Source organism: Sciurus vulgaris (genome assembly GCF_902686455.1).
Source record: "Sciurus vulgaris genome assembly, chromosome: 7".
Classification (NCBI taxonomy): Eukaryota; Metazoa; Chordata; class Mammalia; order Rodentia; family Sciuridae; genus Sciurus; species Sciurus vulgaris.
Genome location: NC_136467.1, coordinates 124,995,060 through 125,016,793, shown reverse-complemented (window position 1 = coordinate 125,016,793; position 21,734 = coordinate 124,995,060). Strand labels below are relative to the sequence as shown.

The window sequence follows — 21,734 nt, the reverse complement described above, 5'->3', positions numbered from 1 at the left end:
TTTTGTTTTGAAGGTTGAGAAGGAGTGCAAGTCATTCATCATATTTGGAACTGGGATTTGGAGGTGGGGTGGAGGAGATGGAGATGGTGAGGTAAGCAGTCAGTTTTCCACATCAGTCTTTTCAAACTGAGCCCCTTCTTCTTCCATGCAACGTCAAACAGTTCTGACCTTCTTTGTACTTCAGAGTTTCCTGAGATTCTGCTTATGTGACTCCCTTGTTGCCATTTCATCTGTGGTGATGAAGCCATTCTGTGTGGTGGTAGCATAAACTCATTTGCTAGTAGCTGCAGCTGTGACAAGATATGGCCTGGGCCCAGGAGGTCGACCATGAAGAGCATGGCAGCTGTCACTGCCAACCCCAAAAGTCCTACCCCTCTCCTCTCCCTTCAGGGCAAGGCATAAATTCAGGCCGAGCCTGAGCCTCTTTCAGTAGGACCCTAAGCAGCAGGGAGGGTTAAGCTAGTAGGTGGCACAGCTGGGATTTCAACCTGGCCTATCTAGCAGCACAGTCTATGCTCTGGGTAAACCTAGCAGGGTGGGACACCCTAGGCCCCAGGACCTATCTACAGAGCCAGGGATGAGGAGTCAGGGGGAAGCCTAAGCTCTCACCTCCCAGGTAGTCTCTTTTCTAAGCCTCCAAATGCCTCCTCACCCACAAAAGTAGTGCCTGATAGTTACTTGGTCCAGTGGAAATCCATCCTTCAAGGCTACAACTCCAGAAGAGGAGTAGCCCCTGAATCAGCTTAGGTTATTGTGCAAGTTACGCCTGGACTTTGGGATTAATTCTCAGTAGTGCTGGGAATCCACACTCTTCTTGGTCTGATCCTGTAACCTATGGACCCTGGCACCAACAGCAGCCCCTCTCTGCCTGCCTGGAAGCAGGTCATCATACCTGGAATTGGATTTGGAGGAGTGACAGAAGAGAAAACTCCCACCAAAAGGTCTTCAAGACCAGAGTTCCCTTCCTTGCTTTCCTGTTCTTGGGTTCTGTGAAATACCTCTGTATTTATATGACAATTCTTTTTTTTTTTTTTCATTGCTAGGGATTAAACACAGGGTCCTGTGCTTGTTAGGTAAACACTCTACCAACTGAGCTATATCCCAGCCCAACAATTCTTATTTTTATCACATGAGTTCAAGTGTGTGGATTTTCCTTGTGACTAGAGATGCCACTAGCTAATAAAGGTACAGATTCTACAGCCTGATCACCAGTCTGAATCCTGCCTCTACCACTTTCTGGTTGTGCTTTTGGGGAAGCCACTCAACCTCTTATCTCAGGTTCCTTATCTATAAAATGGGGACAACACTAGTGTTCTATGTATAGTAAGACTGAAGAGTTCCATTCTACAGGGAAAGCACACAGAACAGCATCTGTTACATGCTCCAAATGATGACCCCTCAAAGAGGGGCTCTATTAATAATTGCACAGGGACTACAGGTATATATTAGAATGCCCCAGGCAAAATAGGCCATATGGCTACTCTATCTAAAAGTAAAAACAAAGAAAATCCTACTTTCATGTCATTTTGTCCTTCAGGCAATCCTAGAGGGACACATTAGGCAGGGACTGTTATTTTCTCTTGGAGACAAATTTATACCAGTAAAATTGTTCAAGATGGGGTATGGAGCGTGAGGCCCCAGGCTGGGGATGGAAATATTAACCTGCATGGCTGACATGGAGTTGGAAAGCTGATTCTGGCTGAAAAAGGTCAGGGTTTTGTTTCCCTTCCTATCTTCTTGATAGATGGTATGCCCTTTGAAATGAGAACTCTCCAAGGTCAATAAGAGTGTCACCATTCTGGGAATGTGCCACTCTGTGGGTAGGACAGTGGGAGGGGTCCTGAAGGTGGGGGTTGGGAGGCCACCAAAATGACCCAAGCAGCAAGGTGGGGCTCGAGCATTATAAGTGGTTGTGATAGGGCCTTGCGTGGGTCTCCAGCCATGCTATTCCTTGGGCTGTTGTTGCTGCTGACGCTATTGGCGGGCAGCCGCCTGCTGTGGGGCCAGAGGAAGCTCAGGGGCTTCCACCTCCCTCCTCATGCCCCAGGCTTCCTGCACTTCCTGCGACCCAACCTCCCCATCTATCTGCTCAGCCTCACTCGGAAACTCGGGCCCGTCTACAGACTCCGCTTAGGGCTGCAGGGTGAGAGCTCACTCCCTCCTTGGCCCATGTGGGAGGTTAGGTGGGGTCCTGCCCTCCCTGACACCTGCTTGGGCTTTCCCCAGATGTTGTGGTGCTGAACTCCAACAGGGCCATTGAGGAGGCTATGGTCAGAAAGTGGGCTGACTTCGCTGGCAGACCCCGGGTACCATCCTGTAAGGGCTGGGGCATTCCTGGGGAGAGGAAGGGACTGGGGAGGCAGGAGTTCAGGTCCTTGGCTTCTGTGGTCAGTTCCCACTGTCCATCCCTGTGATCCCGCCTGCAGACAAGGTGGTGTCTCAGCACTATCCAGACCTGTCACTAGGGGACTACTCCCTCCTCTGGAAGGCCCACAAGAAACTTGTCCGCTCAGCCCTGCTACTGGGCATCCGTGAATCCCTGGAGCCCCTGGTGAAGCAACTGACCCAGGAGTTCTGTGAGGTGAAGCTGAGCTCCCGCAGCCCAGCCCTTCCCATGGGTCACGTTCCCCTCACCCACAGTGCCCCTTTGCACCCTGCCTGCCAGAGTAGCTCCTGCTCTTCTTCCACAGCACCTGAGAGCCCAGGCCAGTGGCCCCGTGGCCATCCAAGAGGAATTTTCTTTCTTCGTCTGTAACATCATCTGCTGCCTCATCTTTGGAAGCAAGGTCAAGGTTGCCCTCTCCTCCACTCCGTCCTACCCCTTACTCCTTCCCTGACCCTTCCCTGGTCCTGAACTGAAAGCATTCCTTCTTTCCTGGCAGGATGACACCCTGGTATATGCCATTCACAATTGTGTTAGGGATGTGATGAAAGCCTGGAGCCACTGGTCCATCCAAATTGTGGACTTGTTTCCCTTCCTCAAGGTGCAGAGGTGGAGTCTGGACACCCCTTGGTGGGGACTCGAGGAATAGGCCTCCTTCCTAGCTTACTCTTGCTTCTCCTTCTGCCCTCGCCCAGTTCTTCCCCAACCCAATGCTCTGGAAGCTGAAGAAGATCATAGAAAAAAGGGACAACATTGTAGAGCAGCAACTGAAGCAGCACAAGGTGAGAGTGACACATGGACGAGGCTCCCCTTGGCCCAAATCAGTGATGCTACTGCCCCAGTATCACTGTTGGGCCCAGCTCTGGGTCTGCTGCCCCCACACCACCCTCCCCAAGCTGGGCACTCAGCCACTCTCCCACTTTCTGTAGGAGAGTTTGGTGACAGGCCGGTGGAAAGACATGATAGACTACATGCTCCAAGAGCTGGGGAGGCCAAGAGAGGACAGTGGTTCTGGACAACTCCTTGAAGGGCACGTGCACATGGCCGTGGTGGACCTTGTCATCGGTGGCAGTGAAACCATGGCGGCCTCCCTCTCCTGGGCTGTGGCTTTCTTGCTTCACCACCCTGAGGTGTGCCCTGGGGGGCAGGCAGAAGGCTCCCTCCTGGAAGCCCAATCTGGGTCAGAAGAACCCAACTCACTCTGCTCTTGGTGCTGCACCCTGGCGGGGGCTACATTCATTGAAAGGGACATAATAGCTCAACTGGGTATCTGGAGGGAGTGGCTGGAGGCCAGGCAGTTGTGAGTGGGCGGCAGAGCTTGGCCCCTGGACTCCAGGTTTACCCTTGCCTCACAGATTCAGCAGCGACTGCAGAAGGAGCTGGACCTCCATCTGGGGCCTGGGGCCTCAAGCGCCCAGATCCTATACAAGGACCGAATGCGGCTGCCCTTGCTCAATGCCACCATTGCAGAGGTGTTGCGCCTTCGGCCTGTGGTGCCCTTGGCCTTGCCGCACCGCACCACCAGGGCCAGCAGGTGAGTCCCAAGGGTGAGGGATGAGTGAGGAAGGCCTGAGCAGGGTCCTGGTCGGCCTCTAACTCCAACTTCCCCCAGCATCTTTGGCTACGACATCCCTGAGGATACAGTTGTCATCCCTAACCTCCAAGGTGCCAACCTTGACGAGATGGTCTGGGAGCGAGCAGAGGAGTTCTGGCCTGGTATGTGGGGCTGGGTTCCAGGCATGGAGGTGGAGGAGGAGGTGGAGGTGGAGGAGGAGGTGGACAAGCCCACAGCTGCTAAAAACCTCCCTGCCCCATCCACCACTCGGCTCACAGACCGCTTCCTGAAGCCTGGCAAGAATCCCAAAGTGACATCCTTTGGCTGTGGAGCACGTGTGTGCCTGGGGGAACCGCTGGCACGCATGGAGCTCTTCATGGTGCTGGCCCACCTGCTCCAGGCCTTTACACTGCTGCCTGAAGGCACCCTGCCCTCTCTGCAGCCCCTGACCTGCAGTAGCCTGAACCTCTGGATGCAGCCTTTTCAGGTCCGCCTGCAGCCCCGGGCCCTGGGGGTCCCGGGGCATGACCAGTGCCAGTGATGGGGCAGGATCAGTGCCAGCCAGGTGCCTCAGTTTCTCCTTTATTGCTCCCATAGAAACCCCTCCCCCTCCCCCCTGTAAACATGATGCTGTGAGATCACAGGCAGAGAAGGCTTCCTCTGGTGGCTGGGAGGTGGAGGCATCCCTGGCTCTTCTCTGGGTGTGACCCCTCAGTGCTCGGCAGTCATACTGGGGTGTGAGAGAGGTGGGCAGCAGCTCAGCCTCCCCCTACGGGGGACCGATAGCTTCTTGGTCTGAGCTTCATTTCCGTAAAGGGCACGGAGAACTCGAAGCCCTTCCAGTGGTACCAGCTCACTCCCTGGGAAAGTTTGTCAAGAGTCAAATCTGGACATCTCATCTGTCCCTACCCTGCCCTTTAGGAAGTAATTATCAGAGATCTATCCACTCTCCCCCACACCCCACCCACACCCCTGCTCCCACTGCAACCCTCGGCTTCACAGGACTGAGGTTTAATCCTGAGTTGGCCTTTTTCACCCAATAAATCATCTTCCTGGGATAACACAGCAAGGCCGACATTATTATCCCATTTCACAGATGGGGCCCTGAGACATGAGCAACTCTGTCACATCCTGGGCGTCACCCAAGCGACCAAGCCCCAGTCACTGCAGCCCTGCTGCCTCCCCAGCCTCTCACCTGGTGGTCCACCGTGCTCCCGTAGAGCCCATTGAGGTTGGCATAGTGGCAGTTCCTGTACCACCATGCCCCACGGTAGGAGACAGCACAGGAGATGAGCAAATTGTTGGGGTCTCGATCACGGGCGGAAAAGACACTGCCGCTGTGGTAGCTCATGGAGTCCCCTGGGCAGGGCACAGGAAGGAGTGGTGAGGTCCCTCCTTCCCACTCCCTTTCCCAGTCCTGGGCCCATTCTTACCTGCGGTGCCATGGTAGCCCTCCAGGTGGAGGCGGTAGTTCTCAGCAGCCGATCCTACTCGGAAGGAGTCATACTGGGCAAACACAGCCTCATCCCCAGCCCGCAGGTCCACGCGCATGGAGTAGTCCCCGGCCTGTGTCAGGCTGTGCAGGGCCTCATTGCCTGGGGGTAGGGGTGGGAGCTTCATCAGACTCCTGGGGTCCACAGGGACTTCATTCTCTCCCTAGTTTCCCAATCCCTGAGGTACTGACCCAGCCAGAACTCCCTGGAGATATTCCCAAAGCCGTGAGCATAATCCTCCCAGTCCCTCCAGAAGTCTGTCTGTCCATCCATGCGGCGCTGGAACACCTAGCGGGCAGATGGGAACAGCATCAGCCTCTGGCTTCAGGGGCAACAACCTCTGCCCTACACAGATCCCTGGGCTCTTGCTGCCACCCACCAGCCAGCCGCCCCCATCAGTCTCCATGTCACAAAACACATTCAGGGGCCGCTCGCGATTGCCATTGAGGAAGATGGTGGTGGTCCTCGAGGTGCTGGGCCCGTTCTGCATCTCCTCCCCACAGTCCCTGGGGAAGGGGATCCGCAGTCCACCTGAGAAGAGGGTGAGAAGCCTGTCCATTCTCCAGACCTTAGACCCTGTAGCCCCCCGTTCCGGCCCTAGCTCTGGGTACCAGTGGTGAGAGAGGTGGACACTGGTGGCGTGAGGCTTTTGTCCCACACGGCCTGGAGCCGGGCGCGGTAGTGGGTAGCGGGGAAGAGGCCAAGGAGCCGGTGAGAGGTGACACCTGCTGGGAGCAGGATCTCCTGTGGGACAGACAAGACACAGGTCAGGGGAGGAGGAGACCTCCTGGGGGAGCCAGAGCCAGCAGCAACCCAGGGAGGGGAGGTAGCCAATAGGGTAGAGGTGTGGGCACCTGAGTCTGTCCACCAGGAGTGTCAAAGCTGAGCAGGTAGCCGGTGGGCAGGACTTGGGGCTCAGTCCAAGTGAGCAGCGCTGTTCGGGGAGTCACTTCCTTGGTTTCCAAGTCCAGGGGGGCTTTCAACCCTGGGGAGGGAAGGTGGAAAGAGATAATGGGGATGAGGCCCACCTGGTTCCCCTGCACCTCTCCACTTACGCACTCCACACACCCCCTGGCTATACCTGTGGTGAAGGTGATGCTGGCTGGGGAGGTGAAGTTGGGTCCCCGGAGCCCGCGCACAGTGGCAGTGTAGTTGGTGTGGAGTACCAGGTCACGCAGCGGGTAATCCACAGCACTGCCCGGGGCGGAGTCCTGCACAGATGGGGCTAGAATGGGGGTAGGTGTCAGCTCCTGCCACTCCATGCTACACCCTGCTGTCCTCACCCTGAACAATCCCACGCAGAGGGAGTCCTCAGCCCTGCTCACCCCCTGGGGCTGTGACCTGGACGTTGTATGTGTCCACAGGGTTCTGGGGGGGCTTCCAGTGCAGCAGAGTGGATCCCTCAGTCAAGTTCAGTGCACGCAGCTCGGTGGGGCCATCAGGAACTGGGAGAGGGGAGGGGCTCAGAGGGGTCCCCACCGCTCTCCCTACTCCTAAGACTCTGCTCTTCCCAGACTCCACTGGCCACTCGCTCGTCCACAGTCGGAGCTCCAGTCCTCTCCTCCCTTCCCATTGGGTTCATTCCGGGCTCCCACCCACACCCTCGTTTTCTCCTCCCCCACCTCCTGCCCTGGCCCAGTCCCTCTCACCGGTGGTGAGGAAGCCTGTGAGAGGCTCACTCTCCTCAAAGCCGCGCACAGAGACCACAGTCACCTCGTAGCGAGCACCTGGGATCAGCCCCTGAAGTTTCTGGGTCTGGGCCCGGCCGTCCACCTGCACACTCTGTGGCTCCCCTGAAAACATGGGGGCTGGGAGGTTACCCAGGGAACTAGAAGGCAACTGGGTGTGGACAGAGTGCAGGGGCAGGAGAGATGAGAGAGCAGATGAGGACATGGGCAAAAAGGCGTTACCTCCATCCGCCAGCTGGTAGGAAACTTTGAAGCTGTCCACCCTGGACGGTGGTGGCACCCAGCTGACCTTGGCTGAGGTCTCTCCAATTTCACTGAATAGAAGGTCACGTGGACTCTCCAGAACTGAGAATAGGAGCGGGAACTATGATGAGGGCAGGGGCAGGGAGGGTCCTTCCCTTTCTCCTGAGCCCCCTCCTTCAGAAGCGACCACCACACCTTTCCTTAGGGACGGAAGTCGCTCTCTAGATTCCTCCAAGCTCCCTACCCACTCCCTAGTCCTTCTCTGGCTGAGGTACCAGATCCTACTCTGTAAAGTACTAAGGCCCACTTTAATGAGTGCCCAACATGGGGCCTTACTTGGGCTGAGGGTCCGGGCGGTGCCTTGGATGCTGTCTGCCTTGTGAGGCCCTCGCAGCCCATATAGAGTAAGGCTGTACAGGGTCCCAGGGCGCAGGTCTCGGAGCACTGCTGAGCGCCTCGTCCCTGGCACCATCAACTCTCGTTGCAGCAGAGGACGTGGATGTGGCTCCAGGGTGCTTGGTGATGGTACCCCAAAGCGGAGTAGGAAGGAATCGAAGGCTCCAAGTGGGGCCTCCCAGTTGAGGCGCAGTGAACTGGTGGTCACATCGGTCACTGACAGATGGGACAGGCGGGGTCCTGGGTCTCCTGGGGTCAGACCAGCAGGAGCTGGCCCTGGGAGGAATGGATGGGAGAGAAAGTTTTTGTGACAGATACACACCAGCCTGGTGGCCTTCTGCTCTCCTGCCCTGGCCATATTTCCCTGTCAACAGTAGAGCTGGTAAAGGACTTGCAGCCACAGGAAGGACCCACAGTGGCTGCAGGTGGGAGCAGAAACAAGGGCTGCCCAGAGTCCACTAGTCCTGCCTTCTCCTGGGCACCACCTCAAGCCCTCAAGTGATCCCCATTTCTGGGGGGCTCCCTTACCCGGCTCAGCCCAGGCCTGGCCCCACCTGTGGTGCCCTCTGTGGAGATGGGCCCCCGACGCGTCCCTTCATAGAGGCCATAGAGGGAGAACTGGTAGGAGGTGTTGGGCTCCAGGCCTGAGATGAGGACCTTGTTCCGATCACCATCCACAAGCAGAGCCTGGGGCTGCCCATCCGTGTCCAGATACTGGACCACGAAGGAGTCAAAGGGGCCCTGGGCCACACTCCACGACAGGCGTAGTGAGTCTGGGGTTGCCTCGGTCACAGTCAGCACCCCAAGATGTGGTGCTTCAGAGGGCTCAGGGGCTGGTGTGTCCTCTTCTGGGGCTGTATGGGGGAGGCCAGAGTAGAAGTTAAGTGGAGGTGCCATGGGGCCCTGCTTTTTCCATCTTGCTGGCCCAAGGCTGGGGTGGGGACTTTATAGATTCTGGCGAGGCTGTCAGGTAGAGAGAAGAGAGGGGCTAAGTTCTTCTAGGACTTTACATCTCTTAAATCTACATATTCCTGCTTTGGAATTGTTTCCTGCCACCGCAGAGGCTTGGTCCCTGATTGGGAAGCTGCTGTGACCTCATTCGCTTTCCTGGTATCCTTTACTGGTCTGGATCAAGTACTTGTTTTCCCTTTTCCTACTCAATCCAGGCAGCCCCTCCTTTAAATGTCTGCACAGGCTTCACTCTGTACTGACTGCCTGGCATTCATGGGTCTTGGGGCTTGGAGCACATGGTATTCTTTCTGAGAACAGCTGAAAGTGGAACAGGCTGGTGAACGTGATGGGCCAGATACCAGCTGCCTCTAGCCTGGTAGATCTGAGGTGGATGTGTCAGGGATCTGTGGAAGAGGAGCCTGCCCCACAAATGCAGCCACATCCACTGACTTCTGTGTTCCTCATCTGTTGTGTTTTCCAGTGATTTTCCATTTGAGGAAATGATCCTGCCTTATCCATGGCAGGGAAGTTTGCCCCAGTCTGGAGGTAACAGATACCCCAACATGGTAGTAGGGGGCAGCACATGATGGAGCAAAAAATGGGTCAGGAGGTAAGGGAACCACCACCAGGGCCTTTCCTTATCACCTGTCCTGGCTCCACTTTTGTCCAACTCTGTAATCAATGGCAGCCTGACTTAGTGGCAAACTCTTCCTTTCCCTTGGGCCCTGGCCAAGAGTCCCTCTCTCCCACCCGTCCACTCCTGTCAATCTTTTGCACAAAGGGGCAAGAAAGCTACTTCTAGTGCCAAGTAAGACAGCCTCACAGCCTTACCTGTCATTCCCAGGACGGAGACTGGGCCCAGGCGCTTTCCTCCAGCCAGTCCATAGAGCAGAAATTTGTATTTCCTGCCAGGCTTCAGGCCCTCTATGGTGACTTTAAGCTGGTCTGCGGCCACAGGCACTGCCTGAGACTGTCCATTGCTGTCCCTGTACTGGACTAGGAAGGAGTCAAAGGGTCCCTGGGCCACAGTCCATGACAAGTGCAGGGAGTCAGAGGTCTCCTCAGTCACTGCTAGCTCCCCTAGGCGTGGTGGGGGCGGCCGTGTCTTTTCCAGTGGAGCTGTGGAGAGCATATGGGAGAATCCTAGTCAAGAGCTGTCTGACCTCAGTCCTGGCAACTTCTGGGAGGCATAAGGGTCTTGGAAAGGGTCCCCAAGTGATCCGTGGGATAGCCACCTGAGGACAGACAGTACTGCTCTGCAGGATGAGGGACAGCAGCCCTGTCCCCTCAGGAGGCCACTGCCCACCCTCTCCCCATCTCTGCTCTCTTCCTGCTGTGGTCAAGGGGACAGTAAACATAAAAGATCATCTCACCAGAGAAGGGTGGTCGGGGATGCAGAGGGGGCCTTAATTTCCTCTGACCTCTAGTCTATGAGCAGAGCTATGGTCAGAGCTGAGAGACTCCCAGAGGGTATCTAGGTTGTTGGATAGATACCCAAACATGGGAGAGCTGGGCTGGGCAGCCAGCCAGCTCATAAATTCTATCATTGCCCAGCATTACTTCCTGTCATGGCCATCAGCCTGGATGCTTCCCCAACCCCAAACTAACCCTACTGGACTAGGGCAGCTGGGGTGGGGCAGAGCTGGAGAACAAAGAACGGAGCAGAGGAGACTTGCCCACATGGGGATGGCTGTTGACAGATAGAGGTAAGAGGAACCTATCTGCAGTCCCTAGGTGAGAGTTTAGGGGTAAAGAATAATGCAGTCCGGCTGGGCGAGGTGGTGCATGCCTGTAATCTCAGTGGCTCAGGGAGCTGAGGCAGGAGGCTCATGAGTTCAAAGCCAGCCTCAGCAACAGTGAGGCTCTAAGCAACTCAGTGAGCCCTGTCTTTAAATAAAATGCAAAATAGGGCTGGGGATGTGGCTCTGTGGTTGAGGGCCACTGAGTTCAATCCCCAGTACCTCAAATAAATAAATAAATAATGGAGTCTGGGGCCCCAGGCCCTGACTGGCTGGCCGGCCGGCCAGGGTGACTCATGGTCCTGGGAATGGGTAAGGGTCAATGATCCACTCCACCCCTTTCTCAGGGGCTGAGTCATGGGCTCAAGGATACTAGATTTTTCCAGTCTTTTTGCAGCCAAGCCCTCCCTTACTTTCCACCTCTTGCCTCAGGATTGGGATGGAAGGAGAAAGATGGGCAAACTGAGTGCCAGTGGGGGATTATTCATCACTATCACGCAGGTGAGGAAGCCAAGGTCCATGGCCACCCAGCTGGTAAGTCTGGCTGGGGTTTTAATCTGGACACAGGTCTTCTCAAAGCCTAGTTCTTAATCCATCAGCAACAGTCAGTGAATGAAGGTAATAGTGCACATGAAATGCCCACAATTGTGTCTAGCACACAGTAGGGACTTATTTTGGTGTTATGGCTGCTATGCCCAGGCTGAAGAGAGAATACATTTCCCAGGAAGGCGGTGCTGCCAGCTCTGGGTGCTCAGATAAGAGGCAGCTTTGGGAAGCACAGGAGGCAGGTCAGGGGCTTACCAGTGGTGCCATCAGCAGAGATGGGGCCCAGCCGCTTCCTGCCTGCCAGGCCGTACAGCAGAAACTTGTATTTCCTATTTGGCTCCAGGCTTGGAACAGTGACCTTACGCTGGTCTGCTGCCACGGGAATTACCTGGGGCTGCCCATCCCTGTCCTTGTACTGGACCACAAAGGAGTCAAATTCGCCCTCAGGTACTGTCCATGAGAGGCCCATGGAGGCAGGGGTCACGTCTGTCACTGTCAGCTCTCCCAGGCGGGGAGAAGGTTTCTTGTCTGAGACTGGAAAAGAGAGGGAGCTGCATGGAGAGTGATGGCCACAGAGGTAGAATCAAAGAGACTGCTGGGTGTGTGTGTGCTGCCCTCTGTGGTCCTGTGTGCTGCCCTCTGTGGTCCTGGGGCATGTGGGGGCAGGGGAATGGGCCAGGACTAGAGCTAAAAGCACCGCAAAAAAAAAAAAAAAAAAAAAAGGCCAGCAGAGAAACCAAGGATCTCCTGAAATGGGATGTAGGGAGGGTAGGGATAAGGAGAGAAAAGGGAAACTTAGGGTCTGGATTTCAGTAAACCTGGTAAATAAATGGGTCTTGAATGTGGGGCACAGAAATATAAAATCCCAACAGTCACCACAAGGGGGCGGAGCTGGCCAGGAGCTCCAGGGACATGGGTGGATTCTGTCTTCCACTCACGGGTCTTGGTATCCACAGAGACTGGGCCATGGCGCTTTCCATCCTGGAGTCCAAAGAGCAAGAACTTGTACTTGCGGGCTGGGTCCAGACCTGAGACGGTGACCTCACGGAGGTCTCTGTTCAAGGGCACTGCCTGGAGCTGTCCCTGTGCATCCTTGTACTGGATCAGGAAGGAGTCAAAGGGGCCCTGGGCCACGGTCCATGAGAGGTGCACACTGTCTAAGGTCACAGCTGCCACAACCAGTTCCCCCAGGTGGGGCTCCACGGGAGTCTGGGTGGGCAGGGAGGCTGAAAGAGAGCAGAGGAGGCTGAAGGGCAGAGGCAGGAACTGCTCAAGGGAGAGGGATCTTTCCCCATAACCTCTTCTAAAGCACTCTCTGTGTCCCAGGCTTTGCTGTAAGCAGCTCACACCCAGTAGAGCACCTAACTCCCAACAAAGGTGCTAATTAAATCATCACCCCTGTGCTGCAGGATCTGAGGCCACAGGGGTTAAGAAATGCTTGCAAAATCACAGTCAATACAGTTAGAGGCAGATTCAAATCTATGCAGTGGAGTCACTAAATTATGGAAGTGGAGTCAGGGAACCTGAGGTGAACTAATGAGGAATTGAGTGACTTAGATGTTCTGGATAATGGTGGGAGGAGGAAAGCCACAATGGACCGGGCATGGAATACATGTCCTTCTCACTACAAATGAGTGATAAATAATACTCAATTCAAGAACAAGCAGCATCATTAGTAACATTTAAGAAAATGGGAACCAAGGGGTCCAGTGATGAGGTGTTGATACCCACAGGGAACAAGAAAAAGCAGAGGGGATTCCAGAGGGAAGGGCCTGCCCCTTACTTACAGGTCACCCCAACAGTAGATGCAGGGCCCACACGGTGGCCCTGGCGGAGCCCATACAGGTGCATCTTGTACTTGCGGCCAGGCTCCAGGTCCCCCACGGTGGCCTCTCTCTCCTCTCCCCCAACACGCACCACCTGAGGTCGCCCATCCCTGTCCTTGTACTGGATGGTGAAGGAGTCAAAGTGGCCCTGGGGCACAGTCCAGGAGAGGCTCAGGGAGTCAGGGGAGGAGCCTGTCACTGTCAGCTCCCCCAGGAGTGGCTCCTCAGGGGCTTCTGTGCTGGGTTCTGTGGGGCTGGGGGTCTCCTCCACCTCCGTGGGGCTGGGGGTCTCTTCCTCTGCAGCTGAGAAGAAGAGACAGAGAAGGTGAGGTAGCCTCTCTAGGAGGTGTGCTCAGGTCTTGGGGAGAAGATGGGAGAAGCCATGGCCACCACTGGGGGTACTGAGTTCAGTTCAGACAAGCCCAAGTTCATCCTTGGGGCTGGGAGGTCCTGCTCAGCTGACAGCTGACAAGCATGCCCAAGCTCCAGGTCAGCTGCGTGGAACTGGGGACAGCCCCCAGCACAGCACAGGTCCCTGTGGCCCTTCCCTTTCCAGAAGGAGACAGAGGTCAACCCCAGGGAGGCACAAAGGGGCCACAGCCTCAGCCACAAGCAGGTCTGAGGTTGCTGACCAGCCCCTGCCACTGTTCCCTGCTCAGTAGTTACCCAAGAGTTAGAGTCAACCTCCCACTGGGTCCCACCTTGTGGCTCCCAGCATCCACTCACTTGTCACCCCAATGGCAGAGATGGGGCCTGTGCGCTGGCCACTGTGGAAGCCATACAGGTGCATCTTGTACTTGTGGTCTGGCTCCAGTCCTGAGATGGTGACCTCATCCTCATGTCCTGGCACCCGCACCACCTTGGGCTGCCCATCCCCGTTCTTGTACTGGACCAGGAAGTGGTCAAACTGTCCTTCAGGGACTGTCCAGGACAGGCTCAGGGAGTCAGCAGTGGCATCTGTCACTGTCAGCTCCCCAAGGCGTGGCCTGAGAGCAGGCTCGGGGGTGGTGGTGGGTGTCACTTGTGTAGTCACTGCTTCATCCTCTGCAGCAGGAAGGACACACACACACGGGGAGAGTGAGAACTCTTCTGTCCTCAATTCGGCAGCCAAAGCAGCACTTCCAACAAGTAAAGCACCAAGGAGCTGAGTGAAGCTGGCCACAGCACCACGGACACGTCCCTTCCTGCTCCTTCCACATCCCCATTCCTAGCCCTCATCCACCACCTGCCACCATCTACCCACACCCACATAACTTCTTCTCCTTCTCCTTCTAGCACCTGCCTCTTCTGAGAAGGGCCCACTGGGCCACTTTGCCTTGGGCCTCCCTCCACTGGGGTCTCCTGGTCACCTCCTTGTCCACCTGCCTCAGGTCTTTGCTCCCAAACAGCCTCAGAACATCCCTCTCCAGGCCAGAAACTGGGGAGTGCCCTGGACCTGTCCCTCTCCCACCTTCCATCAGACTCAAAGTGTCCCAGTCTCTTTTCTAAGTTCTTCTAGCAGCAGGGCCCTGGGACGGCCACTCTCTCTTCTCACTGAGATTATTACCTCCCTACTGACCTTCCTGACTCCAGGCGCACCTGCACTTGCCATACTTAACATGGCCCGAGCTTTGGACATGCACATCAGATGCCAACATTCAGCACAGAACTGGGCAACCTCAGGCTTCCCGAGCTTCTCCTATCTCCCCACCCACATCTCAGGACCATCCCTGCACCTCAGAAGACAAAGTACAAATTTCTCTCATTTCCTCTTGTGTGCCATGCTTTCTCTAGCCTCCTGGTCTCTGTGCCAGTTGGGGTGTTAACCTGACACCCACTTTCTAAAACTATTGCCAAGCTAATGCCCGATGGGCTTCAGGTCTTAGCTGTCCCTGTGGGCATGCTGTCTTAGAAGTCCCTGCCTGATTCAGGCTCATCCCCCTTTGCTGTACTTGTTGGTTTTCTGCCTGTCACCTGAATGTGAGTCCAGCAAAAATGTGAACTTATATGTGTCACTTTCATAATTTCATTCTGGGAGAGTGAAAAGCAGCTCTAACATGTGAGCTGCCCACTTCTCCCAGCTGAACTTGCTTGCTCAAAGTTGGCCTGGCACAGCTCAGTCTTGTGTGGTCCAGTTGAGCAGACAGTTTCATGGGTCATCCACATCAAACAAGGCCATCTTTCACCAAGATAGTTCAAAAACAGAGGCAGCCTGGAATCATGTCTCCCCAAAGACAAACCTGAACATTTTCCAAACCACAGACATGACCCAACAACCCATCCAGCTAATCTGAGTGATGGTTGCTCCTTTACCAATCCCAGCTTTGACCTGCCTCTAGAGACCTTCCATAGATAAGACTTGGTAAGATTCCCAGTGATAAAGTTGAGCCCTCTTCCTGACAGCATCAAATTCAGAGCCAAACTTTGCCTCCTACTCTCCCAAAAGTCACCTAACACAAGCACAAATCCTAATCAATTTATTTCCTAACCCACTTACTGAGTGACCCCCATCCTGCACCACAAGCAGGATAAATTCATTCATTCATCAGAATAAACTAAGTCCATAGTGCCTAGATAAGGGCATGAAATTCATTGTGGAATGAACAGTCAAACCACAGAGTAAAGATCTGTTAGTATTCCACAATGAGCTTGTAGGTGCACAGAGAAGATGCTGTGCCCCAGTAACTTCTTTCTGCACGACCCTCAGGAACTCCACAGAGATGGAGCTTCTCTGAGGAATCAGGGATGCAAGCAAAATTCTCAGCAATGAATTGCAAGGGAGGGTCACATTCCTCTGTTGTGAGGAGCTTTGCTACTCAAGGGCTCACCCAGGTACCAGCAGACCTTGATAGGAATTCAAAATATCAGGCTCCAGCTCCAACCTGATGAATACAAATCTGCAGATGCACAGGCATTCAGATATGCACAAGCAGAACTGTTTCTGGGACATTTTGTTTTTGTGAAGCTGGTGGAGAAGGGAACAACTTCTAGGCTGCTCTTCCCTGCCCTGCCCCACCCACACTCACTCACCGGTCACGCCCACAGTGGACACGGGGCCCACACGGTGGCCCTGGCGGAGCCCATACAGGTGCATCTTGTACTTGCGGCCAGGCTCCAGGTCCCCCACGGTGGCCTCTCTCTCCTCTCCCCCAACACGCACCACCTGAGGTCGCCCATCCCTGTCCTTGTACTGGATGGTGAAGGAGTCAAAGTGGCCCTGGGGCACAGTCCAGGAGAGGCTCAGGGAGTCAGGGGAGGAGCCTGTCACTGTCAGCTCCCCCAGGAGTGGCTCCTCAGGGGCGTCTGTGCTGGGTTCTGTGGGGCTGGGGGTCTCCTCCACCTCCGTGGGGCTGGGGGTCTCTTCCTCTGCAGCTGAGAAGAAGAGACAGAGAAGGTGAGGTAGCCTCTCTAGGAGGTGTGCTCAGGTCTTGGGGAGAAGATGGGAGAAGCCATGGCCACCACTGGGGGTACTGAGTTCAGTTCAGACAAGCCCAAGTTCATCCTTGGGGCTGGGAGGCCCTGCTCAGCTGACAGCTGACAAGCATGCCCAAGCTCCAGGTCAGCTGCGTGGAACTGAGGACAGCCCCCAGCACAGCACAGGTCCCTGTGGCCCTTCCCTTTCCAGAAGGAGACAGAGGTCAACCCCAGGGAGGCACAAAGGGGCCACAGCCTCAGCCATAAGCAGGTCTGAGGTTACTGACCAGCCCCTGCCACTGTTCCCTGCTCAGTAGTTACCCAAGAGTTAGAGTCAACCTCCCACTGGGTCCCACCTTGTGGCTCCCAGCATCCACTCACTTGTCACCCCAATGGCAGAGATGGGGCCTGTGCGCTGGCCACTGTGGAAGCCATACAGGTGCATCTTGTACTTGTGGTCTGGCTCCAGTCCTGAGATGGTGACCTCATCCTCATGTCCTGGCACCCGCACCACCTTGGGCTGCCCATCCCCGTTCTTGTACTGGACCAGGAAGTGGTCAAACTGTCCTTCAGGGACTGTCCAGGACAGGCTCAGGGAGTCAGCAGTGGCATCTGTCACTGTCAGCTCCCCAAGGCGTGGCCTGAGAGCAGGCTCGGGGGTGGTGGTGGGTGTCACTTGTGTGGTCACTGCTTCATCCTCTGCAGCAGGAAGGACACACACACACGGGGAGAGTGAGAACTCTTCTGTCCTCAATTCGGCAGCCAAAGCAGCACTTCCAACAAGTAAAGCACCAAGGAGCTGAGTGAAGCTGGCCACAGCACCACGGACACGTCCCTTCCTGCTCCTTCCACATCCCCATTCCTAGCCCTCATCCACCACCTGCCACCATCTACCAACACCCACATAACTTCTTCTCCTTCTCCTTCAAGCACCTGCCTCTTCTGAGAAGGGCCCACTGGGCCACTTTGCCTTGGGCCTCCCTCCACTGGGGTCTCCTGGTCACCTCCTTGTCCACCTGCCTCAGGTCTTTGCTCCCAAACAGCCTCAGAACATCCCTCTCCAGGCCAGAAACTGGGGAGTGCCCTGGACCTGTCCCTCTCCCACCTTCCATCAGACTCAGAGTGTCCCAGCCTCTTTCCTAATTCCTCCTGGCTGCCTTACTCCCCTTTCCTCCAGTTTCAGGGATCTGGGGTGGCACTGTCTCCTCTCACCAGGGTTACAACCCCCCTACTGTCCTCCCTGCCTCCAAGCTCACACCAGGTCTTGGCTGCTCCTGGTTACTTGTGGACACGTTGGCTTAGAAATCACTGCCTGGTCCTGGTCCACCCTCCAGGCTTCCCTATCACAAGATCATCTTGTTGTTGGACTTCCTTGTTCACAGCCTGTCTCCCCACTACTCCCCCATTACTCAGGAATTTGTCAATCCGCCATTCTCAAGGTCTCATCCAACCCCCTCAATACCTGGATCCTGACACCCACAGCTTTGTTGATCTACTGGAGCCATAAGTCTGATGATACCTGAACCATGAAGTTTTGAGGGGTACAGTGAAGAAAACACCCTGGGTTCACATTCCCTTTCCTCATGGCTCCTAGTCCACTTCACTAGAGACCCAAGAAAAATCTCCACAAGATTCCTCTCAGAGGAATCAGGGCTGCAAGCAGAATTCTCAGCAAGAATTCCAAGAGAGGGTCTTATCCCTTTGTTTTGAGGAACTTTGCTACTCAAGGGCTGACCTGGGACCCATAGTGTCAGCATCGAGCACTGCGATAGTTTAGATCTTGAGTGCTCCCCAGTGCCCACATATCAAAGGATCGATCCTCAGGATGGTGACACTGGGAGATGGTAGAACCTTTAAGAGATGGTCCCTGGTTGTGGAGTGTTCTCATGTCATTGGGTGTGCCCTTGAAGTGGACACTGGTGTCCCAGCCATTCCTTTCTCTTTTTTGCTTCCTGGCCATGAGGTAAGAGGTTTTGCACTGCCATTCTCTCCCACCACGATCTGCTGACCCACCACAGAACTAAAAACAATGGGCCCACTGATGGTAGACTAGTACATCCAAAATGATCTTTTCTCTTTGTAACTTGATTATCTCTAGTATTTGTTATAGCAGCAAAAAGCTAACACAAGTATTTTTTTTTTCCTTCTGGTAATGGGGATGGATACCAGGGGAGCTCTATCATTGAGCTATCTCCCATTTTCTGTTTTTTATCTTGAGATAGGGTCTGGATAATTTGCCCAAGCTACCCTGGAACTTGTGATCCTCCTGCCTCAGCCTCCAAAACAGAATAGCTGGGATTACAGGTATGCACCATGCACCACAGCACCCAGTTCTAATACTAATACAAGGACTTTGATAGGAATGCAGAATATCAGGCTCCAGCCCCAACCCGATGAATACAAATCTGCAGATGCACAGGCATTCAGATATGCACAAGCAGAACTGCTGCTGGGACGTTTTGTTTTTGTGAAGCTGGTGGAGAAGGGAACGACTTCTAGGCCGCTCTTCCCTGCCCTGCCCCACCCACACTCACTCACCGGTCACGCCCACAGTGGACACGGGGCCCACACGGTGGCCCTGGCGGAGCCCATACAGGTGCATCTTGTACTTGCGGCCAGGCTCCAGGTCCCCCACGGTGGCCTCTCTCTCCTCTCCCCCAACACGCACCACCTGAGGTCGCCCATCCCTGTCCTTGTACTGGATGGTGAAGGAGTCAAAGTGGCCCTGGGGCACAGTCCAGGAGAGGCTCAGGGAGTCAGGGGAGGAGCCTGTCACTGTCAGCTCCCCCAGGAGTGGCTCCTCAGGGGCTTCTGTGCTGGGTTCTGTGGGGCTGGGGGTCTCCTCCACAACCTTCTGTGGGGCTGAAAGAAGAGATTGAGGTATACCAGTATTAAAGGTGACTTACTTCCCTGGTGCCATCACAGATAGTGAAGTACACCCAGGAGATATGTTTCTCAAGTCAAAGGCTCAGGGGCTTGGGTAGCCTTTGTATTAGCCATCCAGTCATTCATGGTTGGAGAGGGCTGAGCCAGCCCCTACGGCTGTCCTGTCTGTTGGCAGGAGTGCATGGTTACAAACTTTCAGAACACAACTGGGACATGGGTGTCAGGAGCCAAAATAGTGCTCATTTCCTTTGACCCAATAATCCCATTCCTGGGCATCTGTCCTAAGAAAATTATTAAAAGCAGGAAAAAGTTATAGCATGGAAGAATTCATAATGGGATTATTCATGGCAGCAAAATGTGTCAGGAAACCAAATGACCTGGAAAAGATGATTAATTTTGTTACAGAGCTTTCACCACAAAGCATCAAATAACCATTAAAATGATGATTAATACAGGTTGTGTAGCAGCCAGGTAAATGATTACAATGTAACTGTGTACAAAAAATTGAGACAAGATTTGTATGAGTACTCTGACTGCAACTTCAAAACACATACTGTGTGCAAAATGCAGAAAGGAAATGTGTGCTATGCACATTGTTTTTAGTTTGTCTGCAGGCACTCGTGCATGCTAGGCAAATGGTCATATTGTTATTTGCAGTGGTTACTGGGTCAAAAGGTAGTATTAAGAGGGTTTTTTTCCCCTATTTTTCCATAATGCTTTATTTCTTTTCACTATAAACATGTGGGCTTGGGGCTGGAGTTGTGGCTCAGTGGTAGAGCACTTGCCTAGCATGTGCGAGTCACTGGGTTCAATTCTCAGCTCCACATATAAGTAAATGAATAAAAAATAAAGGTCTATCAACAACAACAACAAAAATGTGGGCTTAAAAAGAAATTCTGGGGGCTGGAGTTGTGGCTCAGTGGTAGAGCATTTGCCTGGCATGTGTGAGGCCCTGGGTTCGATACTCAGCACCACATAAGTAAATAAAATAAAAGATTCATTGGCAACCAAATAAAGTCAGCCATGTGTTTGGACTGGTTCTATGGTTAATTAAAAAAAAAAAAAAAAAAAAGAAATAAAGAAAGAAATTCTAGCTGGCTGGGTATGGTAACACATGCTTATAATTCCAGCAACTAGGGAGGCTGTAAATGGAGGATTTCAAGTTGGAGGGTGGCCTCAACAACTTGCAAGACCCTGTCTCAGAATAAAAAATAAAAAGATCTGGAGATGTATATCAGTGGTAAAGCACCCCTGGGTCCAAAAATAAATGAAAAAAGATAAAGAAAGAAATTTTGTATTATGAACAATAATAGTCAAGAAGTGGGTAGGAATGGAGAGCAATGCAGATGGACAGGAAGGCAGGGGACATGGACCCCTTACACTGCTCCCTCTTCCTAGGGGATGCTGTGATTTGCCATGATAGGGGATAAGAAAACACAAAACTAAATGATGCATGAGAATTAACAGCTTAGATTCAGGGTGCAAATTTTTCTGATGTTCATCTTCCAATGACTCCCCTGTTCTCCTTGCCCCCCACCCCACACAGATGATCTGCTGAACACATGCATAGGAACAAGGTCTGTCCCCATGGGCAGGGAGCCCGAGTAAGAAGAATTCCTCCATTTGGATAATCGCCAGGACACAGGAGTACATCTCACAGCTCTGGGACAAAAAGACAGCCACCTGCTCCCCACAAGATGACTCTCAGAGGGTGGGGCCTTCCACATCTGGGGGACTCTTAAGAAATACTCTGAGGCAGGCATCAGAATCCGGCTGAGAATGACTCAGAAAAGGCAGCCAGATGCACTGTGGGATTTCAATTCACCTTGTGATCTGTTCCTCAGTTTCTTGTGAACTAGTGAATTTAACTTTGTCATTAGAAATGAAGTAAGTTTCCAGAGTGACAGGAAAGAAGACAGATGGAGTGTAAGAAGAAGATGTTATTTTTCTGCTTTTCTCTGATTATAAAAGAAATGCCTGGAGAGAACAAAAAAGAGATGCTTCTCATTTAAGAAAATTTGACAATGCAAAAAAGAATAAAACAGAAAAATAAAACATGCTGGAACACTCCATTCTGTCTAACAAATCACGCACCCGTGGGATGTGTTTCTTCCCAGTCTTCTTGCCATGCCTGCTATTTTCAAATAGCTGTGATTAGCATCTTTACAAAAATTTGGGGCTCAGTGTTTTCAATGGAACATAATAAAGTCATTGTTTTATGTAAAACATTTTCAATGGCAGTATAATAGCTCATTTTAAAGTTATTCCCTAAGTTATTCAGTCATCCCAATGTGGCTTGATGTTAGGTTATTTCTTTTGTGCGTGTGTATATATGTAGTTATAACAAAGAAGCCCATAATTAAGATGGAAAGAAAATTCTGGTAAATCCAGCTTGGCCTGTGCCTGACATGTTTCACTGTTGGAGGTAGCCAGTGGCTGCCCATCATAGAGAGCCCACAACAGAGTGGGAAAAAGGCTGAAAGTGAGAAAAAGTCAAACCAAAAGGCACAGGACATGGACAGGGATTACGAAGAGAGGGAAAGGGTAGCCAAGGCCCCAACCCATAGGAGTTGGTGAAAAAATACAACAATCAACCAGATATCCACAGGGAAAGAAAGATAACCCCTAAGTCTCC

The 21,734-nt window shown here is 53.5% G+C and overlaps 2 protein-coding genes and 1 long non-coding RNA gene across 6 annotated transcripts in view; 2 read left to right on the top strand and 1 right to left on the bottom strand.

The window, feature by feature from the left end:
* Positions 1-965: 965 nt before the first annotated feature.
* On the top strand, positions 966-4,703 carry CYP21A2 (cytochrome P450 family 21 subfamily A member 2). Of its 2 annotated transcripts, XM_079148548.1 has the most exons (10): positions 966-2,143; positions 2,227-2,316; positions 2,427-2,581; positions 2,691-2,786; positions 2,883-2,984; positions 3,079-3,165; positions 3,313-3,513; positions 3,739-3,917; positions 3,996-4,099; positions 4,217-4,703. In XM_079148548.1, the coding sequence occupies exons 1-10, from the start codon at positions 1,870-1,872 to the stop codon at positions 4,477-4,479; spliced, it is 1,551 nt and encodes a 516-aa protein (XP_079004674.1). In that variant the 5' UTR covers positions 966-1,869; the 3' UTR covers positions 4,480-4,703. The 2 variants fall into 2 exon arrangements, with proteins under 2 accessions (XP_079004674.1, XP_079004673.1); XM_079148547.1 differs by having other exon boundaries at positions 3,996-4,703.
* The window catches only part of TNXB (tenascin XB), a 58,063-nt gene continuing 40,836 nt past the window's right edge, over positions 4,508-21,734 (bottom strand). For both annotated transcript variants that reach the window (XM_079148535.1, XM_079148536.1), the window contains 21 exons: positions 18,752-19,075; positions 16,595-16,912; positions 15,830-16,171; positions 13,547-13,864; positions 12,782-13,123; positions 11,933-12,220; positions 11,250-11,528; positions 9,541-9,828; positions 8,313-8,612; positions 7,699-8,034; positions 7,342-7,464; positions 7,081-7,224; positions 6,757-6,876; positions 6,513-6,656; positions 6,286-6,416; positions 6,043-6,175; positions 5,811-5,962; positions 5,623-5,719; positions 5,372-5,533; positions 5,134-5,297; positions 4,508-4,798 (listed from right to left, as the gene is read on the bottom strand). In XM_079148535.1, coding sequence (XP_079004661.1) covers positions 4,697-4,798; positions 5,134-5,297; positions 5,372-5,533; positions 5,623-5,719; positions 5,811-5,962; positions 6,043-6,175; positions 6,286-6,416; positions 6,513-6,656; positions 6,757-6,876; positions 7,081-7,224; positions 7,342-7,464; positions 7,699-8,034; positions 8,313-8,612; positions 9,541-9,828; positions 11,250-11,528; positions 11,933-12,220; positions 12,782-13,123; positions 13,547-13,864; positions 15,830-16,171; positions 16,595-16,912; positions 18,752-19,075 — 4,607 coding nt within the window. In that variant the 3' untranslated portion in view covers positions 4,508-4,696. The remainder of the gene's footprint in view (positions 4,799-5,133; positions 5,298-5,371; positions 5,534-5,622; positions 5,720-5,810; positions 5,963-6,042; positions 6,176-6,285; positions 6,417-6,512; positions 6,657-6,756; positions 6,877-7,080; positions 7,225-7,341; positions 7,465-7,698; positions 8,035-8,312; positions 8,613-9,540; positions 9,829-11,249; positions 11,529-11,932; positions 12,221-12,781; positions 13,124-13,546; positions 13,865-15,829; positions 16,172-16,594; positions 16,913-18,751; positions 19,076-21,734) is intronic.
* On the top strand, positions 9,837-21,733 carry LOC306666460. Of its 2 annotated transcripts, none has more exons than XR_013765306.1 (3): positions 9,837-10,949; positions 18,436-18,517; positions 20,646-21,733. It is a non-coding gene; the product is annotated as an uncharacterized lncRNA (long non-coding RNA). The 2 variants fall into 2 exon arrangements; XR_013765307.1 differs by having other exon boundaries at positions 9,837-10,982.

Excerpts from the sequence above, each read along its gene's own strand:
- CYP21A2 (XM_079148547.1), top strand. The coding sequence starts at position 1,870 with ATGACCCAAGCAGCAAGGTGGGGCTCGAGCATTATAAGTGGTTGTGAT. Across the intron at positions 2,985-3,078 it reads ACTTGTTTCCCTTCCTCAAG|TTCTTCCCCAACCCAATGCT; the intron begins GTGCAGAGGTGG and ends GCCCTCGCCCAG. Across the intron at positions 3,166-3,312 it reads AGCAACTGAAGCAGCACAAG|GAGAGTTTGGTGACAGGCCG; the intron begins GTGAGAGTGACA and ends CACTTTCTGTAG.